General features: G+C 40.6%; 1 protein-coding gene across 1 annotated transcript in view; it reads left to right on the top strand.

The window, feature by feature from the left end:
- The window catches only part of CALCR (calcitonin receptor), a 268591-nt gene that overhangs the window by 127076 nt on the left and 119752 nt on the right, over positions 1 to 21763 (top strand). The window contains exon 2 of the mRNA XM_074986222.1: positions 19398 to 19492. Coding sequence (XP_074842323.1) covers positions 19445 to 19492 — 48 coding nt within the window. The 5' untranslated portion in view covers positions 19398 to 19444. The remainder of the gene's footprint in view (positions 1 to 19397; positions 19493 to 21763) is intronic.

A 21763-nucleotide genomic window follows, 5' to 3' on the forward strand; every position in this document is an offset into this window, starting at 1 on the left:
GTAAGAGGATCACTTGCCACGTAAGGGCTAAAGGCCTGAGGCTAGACAACCCTGATTTCTAAAGATGTACTCATGAATGGCTGGTTTGCTTATGAGGCGTGGCAGGAAGCTGCAGTGGGAACATTCTTGGTGAGAACAGAGGCTGCTGGTATGAGGAAGTAGGTCCCAGCAGAGAAACTCCAGATTTGTGAGTGACAGAACAGTCAAAAAAACCTGGGAAGTGACCAAAGATGAGGGTAAAGGCAGGGACTTGAGCACTTTTATTTTAAAGATTTGTTATATTAATAAAGCCAGAACCCCAAAAGGGTTATCAATGGACAGCCCTCAACTCAAACCACTGCAAAGCATTATTAAAGACCTACAACCTATCCTTAATCAGGATGCCACACTCCAGAAGGCCCTAAGTGACCGGCCTGTTCTCTCCTACAGGCAACCTCCCAACCTTATGAGGATTCTCACCCACAACCACAGTCTATACCTCAGGAACACGGGTCCTGGAACTTTTCCTTGCAACAAAGCCCGTTGCCAGCTTTGTCCACATATCTATTCTGGAGATGCCATCACTGGACCTAACCACGTTATTCACAGAATCATGGGCACATTCTCAAGCTCCTCAACTAACATCATATATGCCATCATGTGCCAGCAACGCCCAGATGCTTTGTATATCGGACAGACTTCAAACTCTCTTAGACAAAGAATTAATGGGCACAAAACAGACATAAAAACACTCCTAATCGACAAACCAGTCAGCCACCATTTTAATGGAGTAGGACATTCTGTTAATGACTTGAAGGTTTGCGTCTTACTGAAGAAGAATTTTCACACTACTTTGGAAAGAGAGGCTGCTGAACTCTCTTTTGTATTCAAAGTCGACATATTAACACATGATTTGAACCAGAGTGGGAATTTTTTAGATCATTATAGGGGTTCTTTTGCATACTTGGCTTACTCTAATTCTTGACTCACCCCCTCCCCCATCTGCCACTCTGCTCTCTGATTTGCTCACCTTGATAATATTTTTCTGAGTTGTCAACCTTGATTACTATTTTTGGTTCTCTGTGCCTTAAATATTGAGTCTGTTCTGGTATGGTAATGGTCTGAAGAAGTGGGTCTGTCCCACGAAAGCTCATCACCTAATAAATTATTCTGTTAGTCTTTCAAGTGCTACTGGACTGCTTTTTTTTTTAAATGGACAAAAGTTGAGTCATTGCTTCAAGAAGCCTCTTCAAGGGGAACCTGAAATGGGAGTCACCCTGAGACTGTGAGGAGATGCTCTGGAAGTGGTGGGCTTTTGAGAAGTTCATACTGGTTTGATTATGAAAAAGGCAGTGTGTGAAAATAAACACATAAACAAAAACTACATCGTTTTTACATGATGGTTGACAGTTGGACTGTAAGTGGATTCGTTTCTCAAAGTTCTGAGCTTAATGGAAAAACACAACTTGATGCCTACGTTATAGTGTGAAAGCTCCCATGGTGCCTTCATATCTGACTCTGGCTACGTCTACACGTGAAGCCTACATCGAAATAGCTTATTTCGATGTAGCAACATCGAAATAGGCTATTTCGATGAATAACGTCTACACGTCCTCCAGGGCTGGCAACGTCGATGTTCAACTTCGACATTGCGCAGCACCACATCGAAATAGGCGCTGCGAGGGAACGTCTACACGCCAAAGTAGCACACATTGAAATAAGGGTGCCAGGCACAGCTGCAGACAGGGTCACAGGGCGGACTCAACAGCAAGCTGCTCCCTTAAAGGGCCCCTCCCAGACACAGTTGCACTAAACAACACAAGATCCACAGAGCTGACAACTGGTTGCAGACCCTGTGCCTGCAGCATGGATCCCCAGCTGCAGCAGCAGGAGCCAGAAGCCCTGGGCTAAGGGCTGCTGCCCACGGTGACCATAGAGCCCCGCAGGGGCTGGAGAGAGAGCGTCTCTCAACCCCTCAGCTGATGGCCACCATGGCGGACCCCGCTATTTCGAAGTTGCGGGACGCGCAATGACTACACGGTCCCTACTTCGACGTTGAACATCGAAGTAGGGCGCTATCCCCATCTCCTGATGAGGATAGCGACTTCGACGTCTCACCGCCTAACGTTGAAGTTAACTTCGAAATAGCGCCCGACGCATGTAGCCGTGACGGGCGCTATTTCGAAGTTAGTGCCGCTACTTCGAAGTAGCGTGCACGTGTAGACACGGCTTCTGAGTGTACAAACCTCACTCTTGCTATCTGCATGCTATCTCCTGCCTATTCCTTAGAGTGATCCACAAGGCAATATAGGCATGCGTTTGCCTGACTTGCATGTGGGGCCTGGCCCAGGCAGTATACTCAAAGGCCACCCACCAGACTCAGCCCCACCTTAAATATGGATGCGGAAGCAGTCACCTTGTAATCAGGAGTTACAATTCCCTCTGCCCCACCAGAAAAGGGGACCAAGTGTACCACTGGTACCACTTCTCAGGAGATTGCCCTAACCATGATGGAATGTACTGATAGGGGGCTTCCAGAGTCCCCCTTGCTGAAGCTATTCCCCTGGGGATTAATCAAGAAAGTGATTGGAGCAGGACTGGGCCTAGGGTTTTCCATTTCCCAGATAGGAGCTGTAATCACCAGAAGACTGAGCTCATTCTCACTCTTTGGCACAATGACTCTTTAAGAGGCTTGGCATACATGCCTCTCATCACCTCATCTCCCACTGGGCAGCTTAGCTGGCTTCCTGGCTGTCAGACTGACATCTAGGAATTGGCTCTGAACTCACCTGTCTACCCCCACAAGTTGAACAGGCAGCCTAGGTTTTGTGAAATACTGTGTTCCAGTGATATTTTTAGGAGCTTGAAAGTTAGGCTTGTGATATGCAGTGTTGTAACACTGAAATCCCTGTGTGAATTTAACCCTATTTGATTTTAATAGTAGAAAAATCAGGGCAATCTGCTATGCGTGAGCAAAATACGTTTCCGCCTGGCTACCACCTTCTGTGGTTTGATGAAAGATGATTTAAGTGCTGTTGGAAACAACTTAAATCAAAGTGTGAAGAGTTTACATTCCTCATCTCAAATACAAAAATAACCTTCCCGTCTTCATGTGCAAGGTAATGCAAGAATTTTCTTTGACGTTGATCAATTCTAGTGCCAATACTCGAGTCATACTCTAGAAGGCAATTACATAGGGTCTGTAAATTTAACTTAACATTATTTCTTTTGAAAGAGCTTCAGTAGGAAATTAAATCAGTTTTCATAATACTATTTAATGCCTACAACAGAGATTGTTTTCAAAAAAGTTTTTTTTTCTTATTTGTCTCAAAATAAGGTTTGTCACAGCTGCTAAAATGAAAGAAATTCTTAAACTGCATCTAGAAAATCAGAAGCAGCTGCCTATGTTTCTTTATGATATGGGGGTAGGGAATCATATCTGCTGTTATTAATATTATACAATCATAATCCACAGTCCACAGGGGTTTTACATCATATCATCTCACAGTACGAATATTTTCCATCTCTGATACCAAAATCTGGAGAGCTGCCAGGTAGCAATGTGTAAGATTGTCTCCTGGAATCTAATTTCGTGTAAGGGCAAGGAGAGCATTCACCCAGAGATCAGGCGAATCTGTGCTGAAAAGTCATCTCATCAATATAACATCAAGATTCAGAAACAAAAAGTGGCAAATAAAATATATTGACTTTGGAGCCTCTGATAGGGTTTCCCAGAGACTCAGTGTGAGTTATAAATAGAGGGCATTTGGGTAGAGAAAAGGGTAGATGGGCTTTTGAGTTATATGGAGTCAGGTTGATTGGAGGGTTTTTTTTAAGGCTATTGCATTAAATGTGTCTATATTGCATTCTCAAAGGTGCCTTTCCAAGTACATTTTGACTGGAGAGAGGCATTTGACTGAAGATTCCATCCTCATCTGACATACTCAGGTTGTGTTTACACTTCAAAACAAAACCTATGATAGCAAATCTCAGAGCCTGAAGGTGTGTCTTCACTATGCAGAAGAATGACCCACTCAGTGTCAATTTTCCAGAGTTTGATTTTGTGAACCTAGTAGGGACATATGAAATCAAACTATCAGGGCTCACCAGTCGATCCATGTACTCCTCAATATGATGAGGAGTAAGGGAGGTCAATGGGAGCATTTCTCCCGTTGACCTCCCTTTGTGAGGAGATCCAGGTAAGTTGATTGTAGATAAGTCAATTCTAGCTATGCAATTGCCATAGCTGAAGTTGTATATCTACAATCGACTTTAATGTCTAACGTAGACACGGCCTGAGTAAATGGACTTGAGCTTGCACTAGGGAGCTAGAATTGGTATTGTAGACATCTGGCCTTGGGCTCTGAGACCTACACTCATTGCTGGATTTCAGAATGTGGGCTCCAGGCTGTTCAGAAAAGTCTAAACTGCTGATTCTGGCTCAGTAGCATGAGCCCAAAACAACTGACCTGGTTCTGCACTTTGCTCCTCTGGGTCTTTTTTTTCCCCTTTCAAATGTAGAGATAAAATTAGAGAACCTGATCCTATTCCCACTGAAGTTAATTAGTAAATTTGACTCCAATGGTACTAGAATGTCTTGGAATGATAGAAGCTTATTAACCTTCAATAGTTTGGAAACTTATAGAAGATGTTTTGCCTATTTATTGCTTGTCCTCATTCTGGGTTGTCACCGACTGGTGATTGGTTAATGATGTGTAATATTTTTAGTGACCACAAACCTAGAGTATTACAACAAATAATTGAAAGCTCAGCCACAAGGGACCTGTGCAATGCACAGACCTGACTGACTTGTAGGGCCTGATCTGATCTGCCCTCAGCAGAGGGCAACAAAAATTATTAAGGGGCTGGAGCACACGACCTATGAGGATAGGCTGAGGGATTTGGGCTTGTTTAGTTTACAGAAGAGAAGACTTAGAGGTGATTTAATAGCAGCCTTCAACTTCTTGAAGCGGAGCTCTAAAGACGATGGTGAGAAATTGTTCTCAGTGGTGTCAGATGGCAGAACAAGGAGTAATGGTCTGAAGTTGAAGAGGAAGAGGTGTAGGTTAGATATTCAGAAAAACTGCTTCACAAGGAGGGTGATAAAGCATTGGAATGCGTTGCCTAGAAAGGTGGTGAATTCTCCATCCCTTGAGGTTTTTAAGTCCTGGCTTGACAAGGTCCTGGCTGGGATGACTTAGTGGAGGTTGATCCCTCTTGAAGCAGGGGGCTGGACTAGATGACCTCCTGAGGTCCCTTCCAGCGCTATGATTCTATGATTCAGTGATTCTAGGGTAGGTGTTCTCTGAGTTCACACAAAATGAAAAAGGACTTGCCTCGTGACTTTTAGCCCATTGGATTAGAGAGACTGGATTCAGGATCTCACACGAGTGTTCTGACAGTCAGGGTAGAGAGTCATTCTCCTGCTTGTTTGCATACTCGTGCCCCCCGCCTTTAAAAATGATTATTCTGGAAACCCAGCTCATAAGTTTGCAGGCCCTGATTTTATCTCATTCACAGGTTTATCAATAGTAGCTTTTTTGTGCCAGCATCTACATGTCAGTGCTAGAATCTAGAGAGTTAGGATCAGTGCAGACATGAAACACATGTAACATAGTATATATAGAATTCATCACTGTTTGATTTCATTCTTTGCTGTTTGTTTACCCATATTGGGGCAGTCTTTTTTCAATATTTTAGTTGTAAATAGTAGCACATCTGTGTTGGCGTCTAGCCACTGCTACATTGAAATTCTGCCATGTGTTTTGTATATATGATTTCAGGACTAATACAGCAATGAGATTGTATTTCTGCTGTTTAGATGAGTATTCAAATATGATATGTTTAACTAATTTTAATAAATTTAAATCACTACTATGCTGAAACATTTACTGTCACAAATCTTTATTTTAGTGCACTTTCAGTGACAGTTTCAAATCCTTTTTTTAGAAATTCAGAGAATTATTTTAGCAGGTATTCCAGAAAGAGAAGAATCAGCAGCTTGGCTGATTATAATTATTGTTGCTCACAACAACAATTGTATCTTGGATATATTAGGATCTGCTTAATTAAATGTAAACCTAGCCTTTGCAAACAAAATTACACAAACTGATGCTAAAACATTAGTGAGATTTGTAACGTCTACTTATTTCTCATCTCTGTCATATTTGAAGTCATGGTCCTGAATTTGCATCAAAAGTGTTTCTTTCTCATCAGTTTTCTCCCTCTGGAAACATTACTAGGGTTTGCATATCAGTTATGTATTTTATTATACTCTAGGATGTAGAGCCCCTTGTCAATAAAGGGTCCAATCCTATTTTTCCCAATTGAGAAGTTCTGTTGTGTCATATTCTGGTTCTTGGTGAAAACCTGATTTCAATAAATCAATGGAGGTTTTGCTATTAACTCCTGTGGGTCTAGGATTACACCCTCATCTCTCCCCTTCTCCCCTGTTTACATCTGCGTGACTATGGAGTAATTCCATTGACTTCAATGGAAATAATCTATATTTACATTGATATGACTGGAATCAAAACCTAGCCTACTAACTATGCAAAACCTTACTGCCTTGAACCCATACAGCAGTAGTTATTTGTGCATTTAAAATATGCACTTCGTCAATAACCATTGTTCCATTTTGTCTGCATGTACTTTACCTGAACGCTCAATAAAGCACAGAAGTAAAGACAGGATTTTTTTTTTAATTCTGTTTTTATTGCTGAGTAACATCCAGGTATTCGACCTTGGGGAAAGCATGTTTTCACATTTCTCTGTATCCTTCTTTATTTCTCCAGCTACTAACCACCACCCCAAGATTCTTTCAGTCAGGGTAACAAAACACCTTTTATCAGGGTGTAACAAGCTTGATCCTGTAAAGTTCTGAGCTTCTTCAAGTCCCCTGAGTGCTCAGTACTTTGTGGGATTTATCTCAGTTCTGGTCAAGATACTAAGAGGTGGAGTGGCCTGCAACTGGCGGGCCAGAAGATGTCCCTGGAATGTTCCCTCTTTTCTCTGGAGCCTATTTTAGAAATAAAGAACACTTATGGACTGTGATCTGTCTGCTGATATAGTTACGTCACATAAAAAATTAAAACACACCAAGTTTTTATTATTCAGTTGCTTGTTGATGCAGTAGATTTACACCTTTCCAAAGAACATTAATCTTATGTTTTTGTGACTTTTTTTATTCATGTGTTAACATTGATACCATAAAATGTGTCACAAATGTCCTTTATGACAAGCTCTCAATGTAGGAGCAACCTGCACCCATTACTTCTCAGAATTTGGTGTCCTATTGGACAGCTTTAAAGTTGGGATGAGGGAAAATGGAGAAAAGAAGAATATCGTCTCTCTCTTGTGCTGCAATTTCAGTTTAGTTAATTGCTGTGAAATAGTTTTATTAGGGTCAAGTCTTACAATTGAAAGAGGTTACCTTTCTATCTTATTGGTGGGGTTTCTCCTCAAATCCCCTCAGTTTTTCCATCCCCAATTGCAAAGTGCTTCATCTTGTAGCATTCCACAATGAACATGACTCTTTTAAGCATACCACTACTTTCTCAGTTGGCCAAAGGTCCAATGATTATGTTTGTTGCTTGCCCTACATGCATATACTTAATGTTAAGCACAGGGTTAGTGCTTTACTGTAGAAGGAGTGACTTAAGCATCTGCTGAGGATGAGTATTTTTTGAAGTGTTTTGCTGAACAGGGGCCTATGCAAAGGACCTGAGTTTGTACACATCCATGTGGCATTATCTTTAGGTCCAATATGTGATGCACTGAAATACATACTGGAACAATTTTAATGTTTTGAAAAGGTTTTATGCCTTGTTCTGCTGTAAGAGAGAAAGCCTACCTATGTGAGGAGAGAAAAATAGTTTGGCCGATTAAAGGGACAAAATTGATGGTCTCCAGAGAGCCAAAGTGAAAATGATTCTAGGAACCACGGTTTGAATACAGCATATACAGGGTAACTGTGCAATGGGGAATGGATCAGATTCCTCATGTGTTCTGGAGCTACCTGTTGAATGCCCCTCAGAGGTGCTCCTCAGATTTGTTTTCTCACCCTGAGCTTTTCCATAGCTTCTCAAGCAGACTTTTCTCCATCGCATGGAAAGGGCGCACAAGTTCTGAACTGCTTTCTGGTACATTGGCCTTCCTAAATGTCTTCTGAGAGACCAGTAAGCAGTGGAAGTGTTGGTAACACTGCTAGACAATATTGACCTATGTGGTCTGGCAAATTCTCTCATTCAGCACCAGTCAGGTCCATGAGTGCCAAACTAGAGGTTCAACCTATACTTTCAGTCTCCACCCACAAGCCTGATTACCCCTCCATTCTGCCATGCTGGAACTGGAAGTCTAGTACAGACATTGTTGACTATTTACTTGTAAGCAGTAATGCCTGGAAGGCTTTCCCTATTATGTGAAAATCAGTTTTGTGTGCAGATATCATAGACCCTGCTCCTGTGAACAACTCTGTAAGAGCAATTGTCAGTTGACCCCAATCTTTGTGCGGGGCTCATCTTTGCACAGCTGACAGATATGGGCAGAAGGGCAAAGGGTTGCTGTCCAGATGAAATATACAGTAATTTAAAAGTGAGTCACAACGAGTTTACTCTAATATTAAACAGCCTCTTAATTTGCCTGCAAACTGAGACTTTACAATCATGTTCTGTGAAAAAAATTTTTTCTCCCCTATGTGATTTTGTGAAACACCCACATAAAGATAGGGAAATTATTAAACAAAAGAAACAATGACACTGACTATGCACAAACTGATGTCAAATGCATCAAGCAAACAGCTCAAAATAGAAGAATTCTTTATTCTCTTATCTTTCAGTCTAAACAATCCACCTTATTTGTAATAATTGTAAGTAACAATTTCAGCAATTGTATGATTAAGTTGACAGGCTCCAAATACAGTATTTTAGCTTAGACAAGTTATTAATGTAAGAATTTAGTATATTAACTGTGCAAACATAATTGTACAACTGCTCTGAAATGTCTCGAAAACTTCCTGAACTAGAAAGTTAGATTCCAATTCATGAAAAGATTTTTGACATCAGCTGGTTCTCATTCAATCTGCAGAAGAAGGTCAAAGACTGCACCAGGAAGAATGAAAAGCAAGGCAGAGGGAAAGGGTGTGCACAGGAGCAATTATGGCCAACAACCTTGCAGATCATCAGAAAGTTAGAGGAGAGGGAAAGAATGGGAGGAGGTTCCCCCTAAAACCGCTTGTTCTTCTGAGCAGAGTGAAGCCAAATCCCTCAGAACTTGAGATCTTCTTATTTTCAGCCAGTTTCTGTTAAATTCATCAGAATCATCGCCTTAAGTATTTTTCACTAAGGTCCCAATCCTGCAGGAATTTAGGCATGTGCTTGAAATCAAAGAAGCAGACAACTCATATGCTTAGAATCAAAAGGGATGGGGCTGCTATGTCAAGCGTGCTGCATTCTTTCCAAAGTGTTTGAATTCCCTTACGTCCTCTATTTGCTACATGAATTATTTCCCATTTCAAGGTGATTTTATCTGGGAGTAGAATTCATGGCAGAGATAGATGTATTATTTTTCCATGTAAAACTTTGGATCATGTAATGTGGGCCCAGCTCACTTTGCTCTCCCAGCAATGTTGTTCCGCTTCCTGTTGGTGAGGTGCTCCCACAAACCCTTGCTAGTCCACCTGCACCCCAGCTGCTGGAACAAAAGATACCAATAAATTATCAGTTTTCACAGTGAAGAGAAGTAAATAGGAGATTTACAACCCTAGAATCTGTAATGGGACCAGTGCTGTTCAATGCAACCATAGATGATCTGGAAAAGGAGGTAAACAGTGAAGAGACAAAGTCAGCTAATAAATAAAATTTCTCAAGATAATTAGGTCCAAAGCTGACTGTGAAGAGCTTGGCAGCTCTGAGCCACTGCTGTATATTTAATAATACCCCTGACTACTTTGGGGGTTACACTGACTCCTTGACCATCACAGTTTCCTGGCGGTACAAATGGTACTAGCCAGGGAATATGCTGCTCCATTTGCTCCATTTGTACCACCAGGAAACTGTGATGGTCAAGGAGTCAGTGTTAATAATAATAATAATAATAATAATAATAATAATTTCAAGCCTTCTCAACAAAATGAGATCAAAACTTCCCTAAGTCTGTCCCTCCCCATCCCACTGTAAGTTCTTCTACCCAAAAGTTCCTGGCTCTTACCTCAGAGACTCATGGTGGTAGGTCTTCTCAGTCTCCCTTCAGTCCTTCTTAGCAGGAGCACCAGCCACTGGCAGGTACTGCAGCTCACTGTCTCTCCATTTCTTGCTCCTTTTTGGGTGAGGATCAGCCCAACAAGCTGTGTTTCCTCAGGCTCAGTGTGTGAGACTAATCAGCCAGTCAGCTGCTGGCCTCTGACTGCTGAGGAATGGTACTCCTTATATCTTCACAGCCTTATATTATGTCCTTAAACACTAACCTGGGGTTACTGCAGACGCTCAACAAAATAAGTTTAAAATACCATTACAATAAAATAACCAGAGAAAATGGAGCTGATTAGAATTGCACAGTAATATAATAAGGAATAGCAATAGAGCCAAGAGAGGCAGTAAATGATGGTTTAATACATTTAGCAGTATCCAAAAACATACTACTGCCAGTATCAGTGGCAGTAAATCCCTTTCCAGACCAAGGTTCTGTTGTTTTCTTTTCAGGACTGTAATTAGCTTCCCGGTGTTCCCTTCAAGTCTACTTAAAAGGAAACTCACTGAGGACTAGCAAAATGCTAGCACACCACTAGGGAGCCAATCCTGCACTGTCCTGTGCATCTTTAGCCCCTGTTGAAGTCAATGGGAAATGAGAACATGCGATACTTTGCAGGAAGCATTTAGCATTTTTCATAATCAGGCATTACAAGATTTGCCACAAGTATGGATGCAGGAGAAATATTTCAGTGTGAAAGCTAAGAACAGTTTTTCCTCTATTTCCAGTGTAACCTCTAACTCTCATTGAAATATGTGAATGTTCATATTGATTTGGAATATTTCCTGCTTAATTACCATGCACATTAAATCTTTAAATCTAAATGTTAGCCAAGGACACTTCTGCAGTGGTTTTTAATTAAAACCTCATTTTGGAGCTTTCGTAATTAAAAAATGCACAGTAATAATATGCCATATGTAAGCTTCCTATTCAGGGATTGTAATACATGTTTAATGGAAAGTTTAGCAATGTGCTGATTTTGTCCTAATTGAAACTGTCACATTCAATCTAAGCCTTTAAAATATTAGTATCTAAATTGTTGGTGGTAGAGAGAACATGGGAAGCAAAATTTACTATGGATGTATTTCTCCAGGTCTAGTTAATTAATCTGTAATAGGCTCTGGAAAGAGGCTTGTTCAATCATCTGGCCTATATTTTTTTAATTCTGTTTAATGTCAATATCCTCCACAGACAGCATTACAAAGTCAGTTTTAAAACTATGTAGAAAAATTGGATAATGGCTCCAAATTATCTCTTTAATTAATTTCAGTATAGGTGGGTTAACAGTTGTTGTAAGCCTTTCATGTCAGTGTTACAGCATCTTTGGCTGCACACTTTTACATTAAGCTATAAGAAGTATTGCATTTCTTATAAATGAGATCAGGATTAGGATGAAACAACCCCAGCTGCATCTGCAACAATAGTTATTCCAAATTTGAAAAAACTTCCTTCAAAAATATGTCTGGGTATTCAGTTTGTAATCCAATCTAATCATTTTCACACTTCATATAACAATATAAGAAATAGAGACAACTGGAAATTACACTATTTTTCTCCTCCTCACTGTTATTAAATTGCTCGTAATAACAACTGATAAGATTATGTGTTTACAATGGGGAGCGGGGTGAGGGACGGCGACAGAATTGCCAGGCCTCTTGGCAAGGCGGTCCAGCTCCACACCCCTAGAAGGAGAGGGGCTTCAGGTCGAAGGGACAGGACTAGGTGCAGCCAGCCCTCAGCATCACCCAGACTGCACCACAGCCCTGTTCCCCAGCCAGCCCTTAGTGCTGAGCAGAGTTCCCCACCCAGGGCTCCGGCAGTGATTTAAAAGGATCTTCGGCTTCAGCCACTATCACTGCCCCAATAGCACTAAAACAGGTTGGGAGCCCCAGTCCTTTTTGAATCACCAGGCCCCATTGCAGTTGCCTTCTTTGACCTCCCTATCCTCCCTGCCTCTGACCCACAGCAGTTGGCAGGCCTGGCTTACAACAAAAGGCCAATAGGAGTTTCCCTGAGTAAAATCAGAGTAGAAATAGAACATGAACATCAAGATTTAGCGGCACATAAATCTTTTATAACAATTTTCCCTTTCAGTATTTAATCCTGTGAATGTGAATACTGGAAGCATCTAAAACACACCATTCAGACCCTGCTTAGTACTATTCAACAAGACGTGATGTGTGAAATGTGTACATTGATCAAAGAGAGCACAATGTAATGAGTAATGTTACATGCAACTCATTAAACAAAGATCGTATTAATGTGGTACAGAAAGATTTTGGCAGCTGAAAGGAGTTAGATCAAACACCACCCCTTTGGCTTCCATTGCCTTCCTTAACCTTATTGCTGTTGGTCCATTAGCTCATCAATGAAATGTTAGAATGTCCCCAATATATTGCATTGCGTGGAATGTACTGTACTCTCAACCTGTGACATAAGTCAAAAGCAGTAAAGAGTTGCAAAAGCAGCATGGAAGTCACATTCTGCCTGAGCTGTTAGAATCAATGATATTTTAATATTAAAAAATCTACCAGAATATCAATTATTGTTTATTTAGGGTTTTTTTAGCTTTAACTTTTAAAAAGGCATGGTACTAATATTATCTTTGTGGATTATTTATTATGATTAGGGCCCTACAAAATTCACAGCCATGGAAAACAGGCCACGGACCATGAAATTTGGTCTGTTCCATGACATCTGGTCTTTTGTGTGCTTTTATTCTATACTATACAGATTTTTACAGGGGGAAACCAGCCTTTCTCAAATTGGGGGTTGTGACCCAGAGGGAGATGCCAAGGAGGTTGCAAGTTTATTTTAGGAGAGTCACGATATTGCCACTCTTACTTCTGTGCTGCCTTCAAAGAGGGTTGTCCAGAGAGGCATGGCTGTTAACCTGGAGGCCAGCTCTGTAGCAGCACCCTGCCTTCAGCAGTACAGAATTAAAGGTCACAGTACCGTGCCATGTCATCCTTACTCCTGCTGGTAGTGGCTCTGCCTTCAGAGCTGAGCTCCAAGCCAGCAGCCACTGCTCTCCCACTGCTGGTCAGCTTAAGGCATTGCCACCATCAGCAGGAGTGCAGAAATAAGTGCAGCAGAACTACAGCCCCCTCCCCCACCTCCTTAACATATCCTTGTAACCACCCTCAACTCCTTTTAGGGTCATGATCCCTACAATTAAAACATCATGAAATTTCAGATTTAAATACCAGAAATAATGATTTTTAAATCATATGGCTATGAAATTGACCAAGAAAGGGCTGTGAATTTGGTAGAGCACTAACTATGGTGTAGGATGCTGGGAAACACTAAGACAGATCTATATTTGGAAACAATACCTTTAATTTTGCACATAGTGTTTCAGATCCTAATCTATCTTAACTCTGTCACTCTACTGAAGTCAATGATTAGCTGAGAATCGAGCCCAATATTTTGGGTATACACAATTTACTTCTTAACACTTAAGTTATTGCAGGTGTAATTATTTCTTTGTAAACACCATTGCCAGATATATACCTTCAAATATTGAAGGTGCTTTTAAAGCCATTTGGAATTTTAGTTCATTCTAAATAATTTATATTAATATTTTGGTGTCTTTTTAACCACAGTTTTCACAATAATGCTACACGGTAAGGAATTAGATTACCTTGTGGAATGACTGGTGATTTTTTGATTTTTCTTTCTTTCTTTCTTTCTTTCTTTCTTTGCATTCATGCAGCGTTTTTGCTTTCACTTATCATATGATAAGTGGCCGCCGTTGGTGTGCCTAAAACCCCTTTTCTCTCTACTAAGCAGTCTTAAAGCAATAAAAATGCTCTGCCACGTTCCTTCCTCTGGTCATGCTACAATACTGCTGCCCTCTGTTCTACCCTCTTCTGACACTTTGTTGCTTTTATTCTACTACTCCACAATTTTTGCCTTTAATATACGGGTGATATTTTTACTGGGATTCATAATTGTTCTGGTTTTTATCGTTAGGATTTTTGCCTTATTATCCTCTAATAAAACTAGAGCTATGTCTGCCCTGTACAACTAACCCAGGTCATTGGCTTCTGGGTCTAGGTTTAACACCAGGTTAGCTTAGTCCAGATGCAAGTTTCCTATAACGGGCACTCTGACTGAGCCTTGTTCTGATAAGAACACTGAGCCTGTACAATATATGTTAATGTTGCTGATTAACAGTAATTTCAAAAGACAGAAAATGGTTTCATTAATGCAATTTCTTTAAAGAGGCCTGGGAAGGATTCTATTACATTTGCAGATGTTGGCTTTCTTGAAACTTTGGCTGAAATTGATCCAACTAGAGACTCATATCCCAATATCCTGATATTATTTAGAAGTTTTTTGGTATTGATGGTTGCTTTTTACAAGAGAAAGTTAATGAGTTTACTTCCCCGCCAAACCCTGAGACTGTTAAACAAGTAAACTCCTATGAAAGTGAATGGGTGTCACCTACCTAAGAACTGAGTAAAATTAATCAAGCACTGACAGATGTTGCCCCGTGTGGGCAATAAATGTTCATTTAGAAAATCTTCAGCAGTATTAAAAGGACTAAAACAATACCAGTATTATCTGGCAGAACAAATGAATGACTGAAATATTATTATATTCATCCTTCCTTCCAAATCCTTTCGTTTTCATTTCTTCATGTCTCAGCAAACTTTCTGGTTCCACCCTCTTTTCCTGAAACCTCTTCCATTCTTCTGTTCCGATGAAAAATGACTGAGAACATTCCTTTCATCGGGTGACATTACTGGGTGGGCCTGCCACACTCTAGGGTTCATGAAGCACATTTCTAGAATGAGTAGAGAGTTCATCCTCCAGACCAGATCTTAGGTGTGTCCCTGCCTGTTCCCTCCAGTTCCCCAGTAGCACAGCTTCATTGCAACCACACTCCTAGGAGTCCTCTGCTGGGCACCCAATCTCCACATTTAAGCAGATTCATCACAGAAATGATGCCCCATATTCTTGTTGCTTTTCACCCTGTTCTCATGCATTGGTCTCTAACCATGCAGACAGGAAACACCTACATGAAGATGCTGTACATTTAAGGAGGGCACACGTATGCTTAATTCAGAGAATTTTATACTGCTTGCTTGCCTTGAATTTCAAGTAAGGGGGAAAATATACCTTGTTCAGGGTCGCTTAGATTGAAATTCACTCTAGTCATTCTTTCATTAGTTTAGTATGTCTGTAGATTGCTCCTGGTAGTGTTTGTAGTTCGTGAATGTGGCATCTCTTCCTGCATATGCAGCAGAGTTGCAATTTTTCTTCCCCCCAATTGTTCTCCTGCCTTTGTCTTTTGGGGGTAGTGGGCGGAGAAATGGCTTAGAACATCTTCATAACTAGAAATTTAAAATTTTACTTTTACTCAGTCCATTTTCTGAAGTCCTTTTAGCTTTCTCAGGGTTTTAGTAAGGGTTGAAATTCTTCACGTAAGTCCAAGCATTCTTATGTCAACAATAAAAGCTTTCAATTCTTAAAATAGTATTTTTAAACTGATTAATTCTTAAAGAGCGTTTAAATTTAAATAGCCATTTGGGAAGGCATCGTCTCATCTTCACCATCTCAGGAGAGGTGGCTCTTGCCTTCCCAAGTTTGGCCTGGACGTTGCTTAAGCAGTGATTCTGGCTTCACGGACAATATCCCTTGTGATCTAGGTGTCTTTTAGCCAAAATTGTCTTTGGATTTGAAACCCGTCATCTGCAGTATATTTACAAGTTGGAACTAAAGGTGCCTTAATAAATCTTCTATACAAACAGAATAAGCAAATATGTATAGTTATAGAGCTGTCTGTCTGTCTGTCTGTCTATCTAAATATATACAGTAATAACCACAGTAGCAAAAGCCTATAATAGTATAGTGTTGAAACAAGGTAGAAGTTATAAAAGCTGCATTACAGAACTTGTATAAACCCACAAGTATTCTATGTCTGAGAGTGTTATTGTACTTGACTCTTTGGGAGCCTCTTGCTAGTTGCCAGAAAGCAGAAGCCACCTAGAATGACTTTGGGTACACCTACACTACAGCGATCTTTCAAAAGAAGGCCTTCCAGAAGATCTCTTCTGAAAGAACTTCTTTAGACAGAGTGCATCCACACACAAAAAAGCAGATCAAAAGAGTGATATGCCCTTTCGAAACAGCATCCATATGGCCTGCTCTCTTTCAAAAGAATAGGCCAGGGATTATAAAATCAGGCCCCATGAGGACTGCTCTTTTGGAAAAAAACAAAGGGGGGATGGGGGGGACTCTGGAGCATCGACACACATTTTCTTTCAAAAGAACCTTTTGAAAGAAGGCACTCTTCTTGAAATGGGAGTGGAAAAGTGCTTTTGAAAGGAGGGCCACATTCTTTTGCAATTAAAGAATCCTTTCTGTATGTTGGTGTGCCTCTGAATATTTGGAAAGAGACCCTTCTTTCGAAAAATATTTAAAAAAACTTGCTAGTGTAGACGTGGCCTTTAAGTTTGTCTTAGAGTTCTTAATAGGGCATGTGCAATTATGCTGTCCAAGCATGATGGGTATAAAATAATTACAGGTATCTCCTGAAATTCAGTAAAAGAGCAATAATTTTACTGTTAACCTTTTTTACATCAGTATTGAGCTTCCTCCACTACGCTGCCCAGGTTCAAATAGGGACTACATTTTATCAGATGCAAATCTGCTGCCTTTGGGTCTAGGTGTCCATTGCTTTTTTTATGTTATGTAACCGTTCACATCTGAGCAAAAGTGTATGGATAAAATACTCTCATTCTGATTTGGTAACAATTTATACCCACTTTCCATTTATTTTGCATAGATGAGGGGTTCTCAGACTTCATTGCACCATGACCCCCTACTTACAATAAAAATTAATGCACCACTAGGGTCAGGGAGCAAAGCCAGCACTTCCCCAAGCCCAAAACCCAAGGGCTTCAGCCCCAAGTTGTGGGGAAGGGGAGAGGCTACAACCTAAGCATGCCACCCAGGACTGAGCTCATAGTGTTCATCTCTGATCCCAGCTAGTGGGGCTTGAGCTTTGGCCGTGGGCCTCAGAAAGTCTAACACCAGCCTCAGGGGGCTGAGAGATTTGCGAGGTCTCTGGGCAAGTTGCCGGGGGTCGGGGGAGCTCTGTGCTCTGTGCACTGTGCTCTGTGGAGAGATGGAGCCTTGGGTGGAAGGGGCAAGGCTGCTGCAGCCAGCCTGCAAAGCATACTGCACCACATCCCTGCCCTAGGCAGCCCTAACAGCTGCCCAGTGTGTGCTACATGGTGCTGCGGCAGCAATAAGGGTCCAGGGCTCCAGACGCCTCTGGTCCTGAAGTAGAGGTGGCAGTGGCGCCCAGGAGCTCTGGGCACTTTTGAATTACTGAGCCCAGGGGCAACTACTCCTTTTGCCATCTGCCCAAATCTGTCTGTCGGTGGGCCTGACCAGCTTCGACAACCTTGTTAAAATGAGGTTTACGACCCACTTTGGTGTTTCGACCCACAGGTTGAGAACTGCTGGCATAGATGTAAATCACCACACAAGAGACGAGGCAGGGAAAACTCAGGCCATTTTTGTTTGAAAATCTTTTCAAACCACATGGGCCATTAATACTAATGTGTCTGACTGCTGCACAAGAGCAGTAGAAGTGGCAGTTGCTCGCTGCAACCTGCCACGAAGCCTTGCTTAGATTAGAATTTATCCATTGTTATTCCTTCACCCTGTAGGATAATCTGTTTCATGCCAGAGTGCTTGGAAGTGTATCGAATTCCAATGTTGATGCTGGTGCGCTGTTCCATGTCGGGGGTTGTATGCGCTCACTAGCTGTAAAATCAAAAGGGGCCACATTCTGTAAGTCTTTGGTCCTCAGAACTACTGCTGCTGTCTTTGGAAGTTCCATGTACATGAAACCTTGCAGGATCATATCCCAAGACTTCTGCTGAACACATCTCAGTCTCTGATTCTAAGAAATCAGAAAAATACAAGTGTGATGGTCTGATCACTTTCCTACAATGTCTGAAGGTTATCTGTGGTACTGGAGAAAACTTGCATAGGTAAAGTTGCCAGCAGGATTTGAAAGAATTGTGACAATTCATATGTTATCATCAAGTAGTGTATTGTTATTCTTTATAGAACAGGCACTCAAAAAGCCCAACTGGCATTGGGGAGTTCCGGGGGAAAATCTAATGCTACTTCGGATAATGATGTTCCTCTCAGGGAATTTTAGGTCTTTTTAAGAGCCACTGCCGGGGAAGTGTTATGTTGATGACTGTATTCTGTTTCATGAACGATTTTGAGATTTCAACAATAGGCTTTGATTTGAATTTGAATAAAACCAGAAAATTTGAAAATTCTCCACAAAGCAAATTGTGGGGTGGGGGGGGGGCGGAATTTATTTCCAACCAATCAAAACATTTCATTTTGACAAAGCCAAACCAATTTTAATTTTGGTTCCTTTATTTTCCATTAGAATAATAAAATAAATTTAAAACTTCCATAATTAAAATAATTTCAAAACATAAGATTGATTCTTTATATCCCATAATTTTATTGAAAAAAAATAAGATTTTAAAAGTGTAAAGGATAAAATGAAATTTTAAAATCTTAGATTTTTTCAATAAAATTATGGGATATAAAGTAGATTACAGTTTGGAGGAAAAATATTGAGCCAGTGTAAGACCATTCCCTTTTGACACTTTTGGAATGAAACATTTCAATCTTTTATTTTGAAATTATTTTTGTTCTGGAAGTTTTCAATTTATTTTATTATTCTAATAGAAAATAAAGAAATCAAACCTATTCAGTGAGACAAAAATGAAAACACGTGTTCATCCTCAGTGTGTTCAGTGAAATCATAAACACATGGACACACACATAAAACTTAAAAAAAAAACAAAGACAGAAAACACTTTGTTAACAGTAACAGAGAGTAAGCTGTGCTAGTCTATACACTATCAAAACAAAAAGCAGTCAAGTAGCACTTTAAAGACTAGCAAAATAGTTTATTAGGTGAGCTTTCGTGGGACATATGGATATGGTCTGAAGAAGTGGGTCTGTCCCACAAAAGCTCACCTAATAAACTATTTTGCTAGTCTTTAAAGTGCTACTTGACTGCTTTTTGTTTTGACTTTTTTAACAGAATACCATATGGAGAGAAAATTGTTACAACTTGCCGTGGATAAATAAAGTCTAATATGATTGTTGTTGTTCAGTTCCCAGAAGGGTCAGCAGAAACATATCACTGAAGAAAGACTCCGCAATGGAAAACATAACTCAGAGTTGCTTCTTACTGATTGTGTTTCTAACTGTAAGTAAAAGAAAAATTAATTGTTTTTGACAAATTAAAACCAGTAGAAATGTTGTGAACTCTAGTACAAGTCTGCACTATTACTGCTGAGCACAAAAGGATAAGGAACGGTTGTTCTATTGATAAAATCTTAACATAAAACTAATAAAGCTACTGAAAGAAGGGATCTCTTAAGAGGTATTGTATGCCCTAAGATCAGTGTTTCTTGATGACGTAGACAGGAAAGAGTGAATAGAGGACAACATATGTGCCTTTTCATTTCCATATGTTGCTATTTGTGAAGTAGCTATGGCTATGTCTACACAAGAGGGTTTTGCCAACAAAACCTATGGAGCATCCAGATTCCCAAGGTGTCCTGTTGACAGTAAGTCGAAAGAATGCTCCACTTTTGTCAACAGCTGTACCCCACTCCCCACAAGAAATAGTGCCTCTGTTGACAGAGATCTATCATCAGAAAGCCAGTCTGGATGTTCTGGGGGGTCCACTGTTGACAGACAGAGCTTCTGGAACACTGTCCAGCCCTGTCTGCTGTGCTTCCAGTTGGCTGTTTTGACGACAGAGCAAAACAGTTTGGCCACAATCTGTTGACAGAAGTTTTGCTGGAAGATGTCTTCTGACAAAAACTTCTGTTGACAAATCCCTGTAATCTAGACATAGCCTATGAGATAGAAAACTTGTAGTTATGGAACCTCAAGTTGAACCTCTCTGGCCTGCAGTGATCCAGCATGGTTTTGGTTAGCCAGATGTCCACTTATCATAGGTGTGGCCAAGTTTACCATGATCCCATAAAATTTGTTTACACCCGCTAGTCCTGGATCTCAGTGTTCTGTGTTGCTATGTAGCTCTAACTTAACCTTAAATGTCTTCTAAGAGACCAGTAAGCAGTGAAAGTGTTGGTAATTGCTGCTAGACAATATTGACCTCCCATGGTTTTGTAAATTCTCTCATTCAGCACTGGTCAGGTCCCGACGCTGCCTAGAAAGGTTCAACTTGTATACAATAATATGTGGGTCAGCAATTATAAATGAAGACACTATATAATAAATGTGTATTTAACTTTTTAAAAGCTGCTTCACTCATTGAACCTGCAGCTCAAAGACAATTGAGTCTGCAAATTGTCACTCTAAATACTAGTTATTAATTTTAAATAATTTTCCACTCTTTCATCTGAGCATTGTATCACATATCTAGTCTCATTATGAAATTTGACTGAGTCAATGTTGCTTCAGAAACTTAAACTTTTGAATGTCTTGATCTCTGTTTCCATTACATAGTTATTTGCTCTTTTACATAGTTATGGCTCTTTTGACATTAAACCCCATCTTCGAAAGAACCCTTCTTCCCATAAAAAAAGAGAAGAAGGATTCTTTCGAAGATGGGGTTTACTTTCGAAAGAGCCGCGTCTACACTGCTTTTCTTCTTTTGAAAGATGAATATGCAAATGTGTGCCAGATATGTAAATCTGCATCTCATTGGCATTTTCAATTTCCCTCATTTGCATGCCTCTCTCGAAAGAGGAATACAAGTGCAGACACAGTCAAAAAGACTCAAATTATAAATAATTGTCCTGACCTGGAATGAATCTTAGGCAATCAGAGTATGAGGATGCTGAACAGTGAATCAACGAATGTAAGGTCAATGTACATTCTGATTGGCTTCTGCTGTTGGAACAAACCACTTAGCTGCCTCTACTACTCACCCACTCCCTGTCCTCTCACCCCAGACATTTCCTTATAGCTAGGCATGAACCTCTGTGTTCCTGAAGGTTTGTATGCCAACCTTCTCCATAAGTAATGTTTAAAATTAATTTTGAGCTGCCTGTCCTTGTCTCCTTTTTCCATTTCCTCCTCTAGTCCCTTTTATCCTTTTCACCAACTCATCACTCTTCTTCCTTCCACCTTCTCTAACTTCTATGCCACTCCCTCCAACTCTCATCTAACAGATGCCTCAGGAGTGCTTATATAAGACTCCCTATCAGCGTCCCTGTGTTGCAGTGGCAAATTGTTCAGATACAATCAAACCATGTGTTAAGCACAGTTCAGAGACACTACTCATGAATATGGTTTGTCAACTGTTTCCAGAGTATCTCTTCTTCTCTGAACTGCCTATGGTGTTCTGTCCCTCCAATTCCCCTCCTGCCTTTGTGTCTATCAAGCTGACATTGCAAGTAGGTAGTTTCACAGGCCTGCTTCCTGTTTAGACTTCAAGAGGTGGAGTGAGGCCAGAGGAGTTGCTGTGGGAAGGTGAGGTGAGGGATGTGGAGAAGAGTGA

Source organism: Carettochelys insculpta, chromosome 2, assembly GCF_033958435.1.
Source record: "Carettochelys insculpta isolate YL-2023 chromosome 2, ASM3395843v1, whole genome shotgun sequence".
Lineage (NCBI taxonomy): Eukaryota > Metazoa > Chordata > Testudines > Carettochelyidae > Carettochelys > Carettochelys insculpta.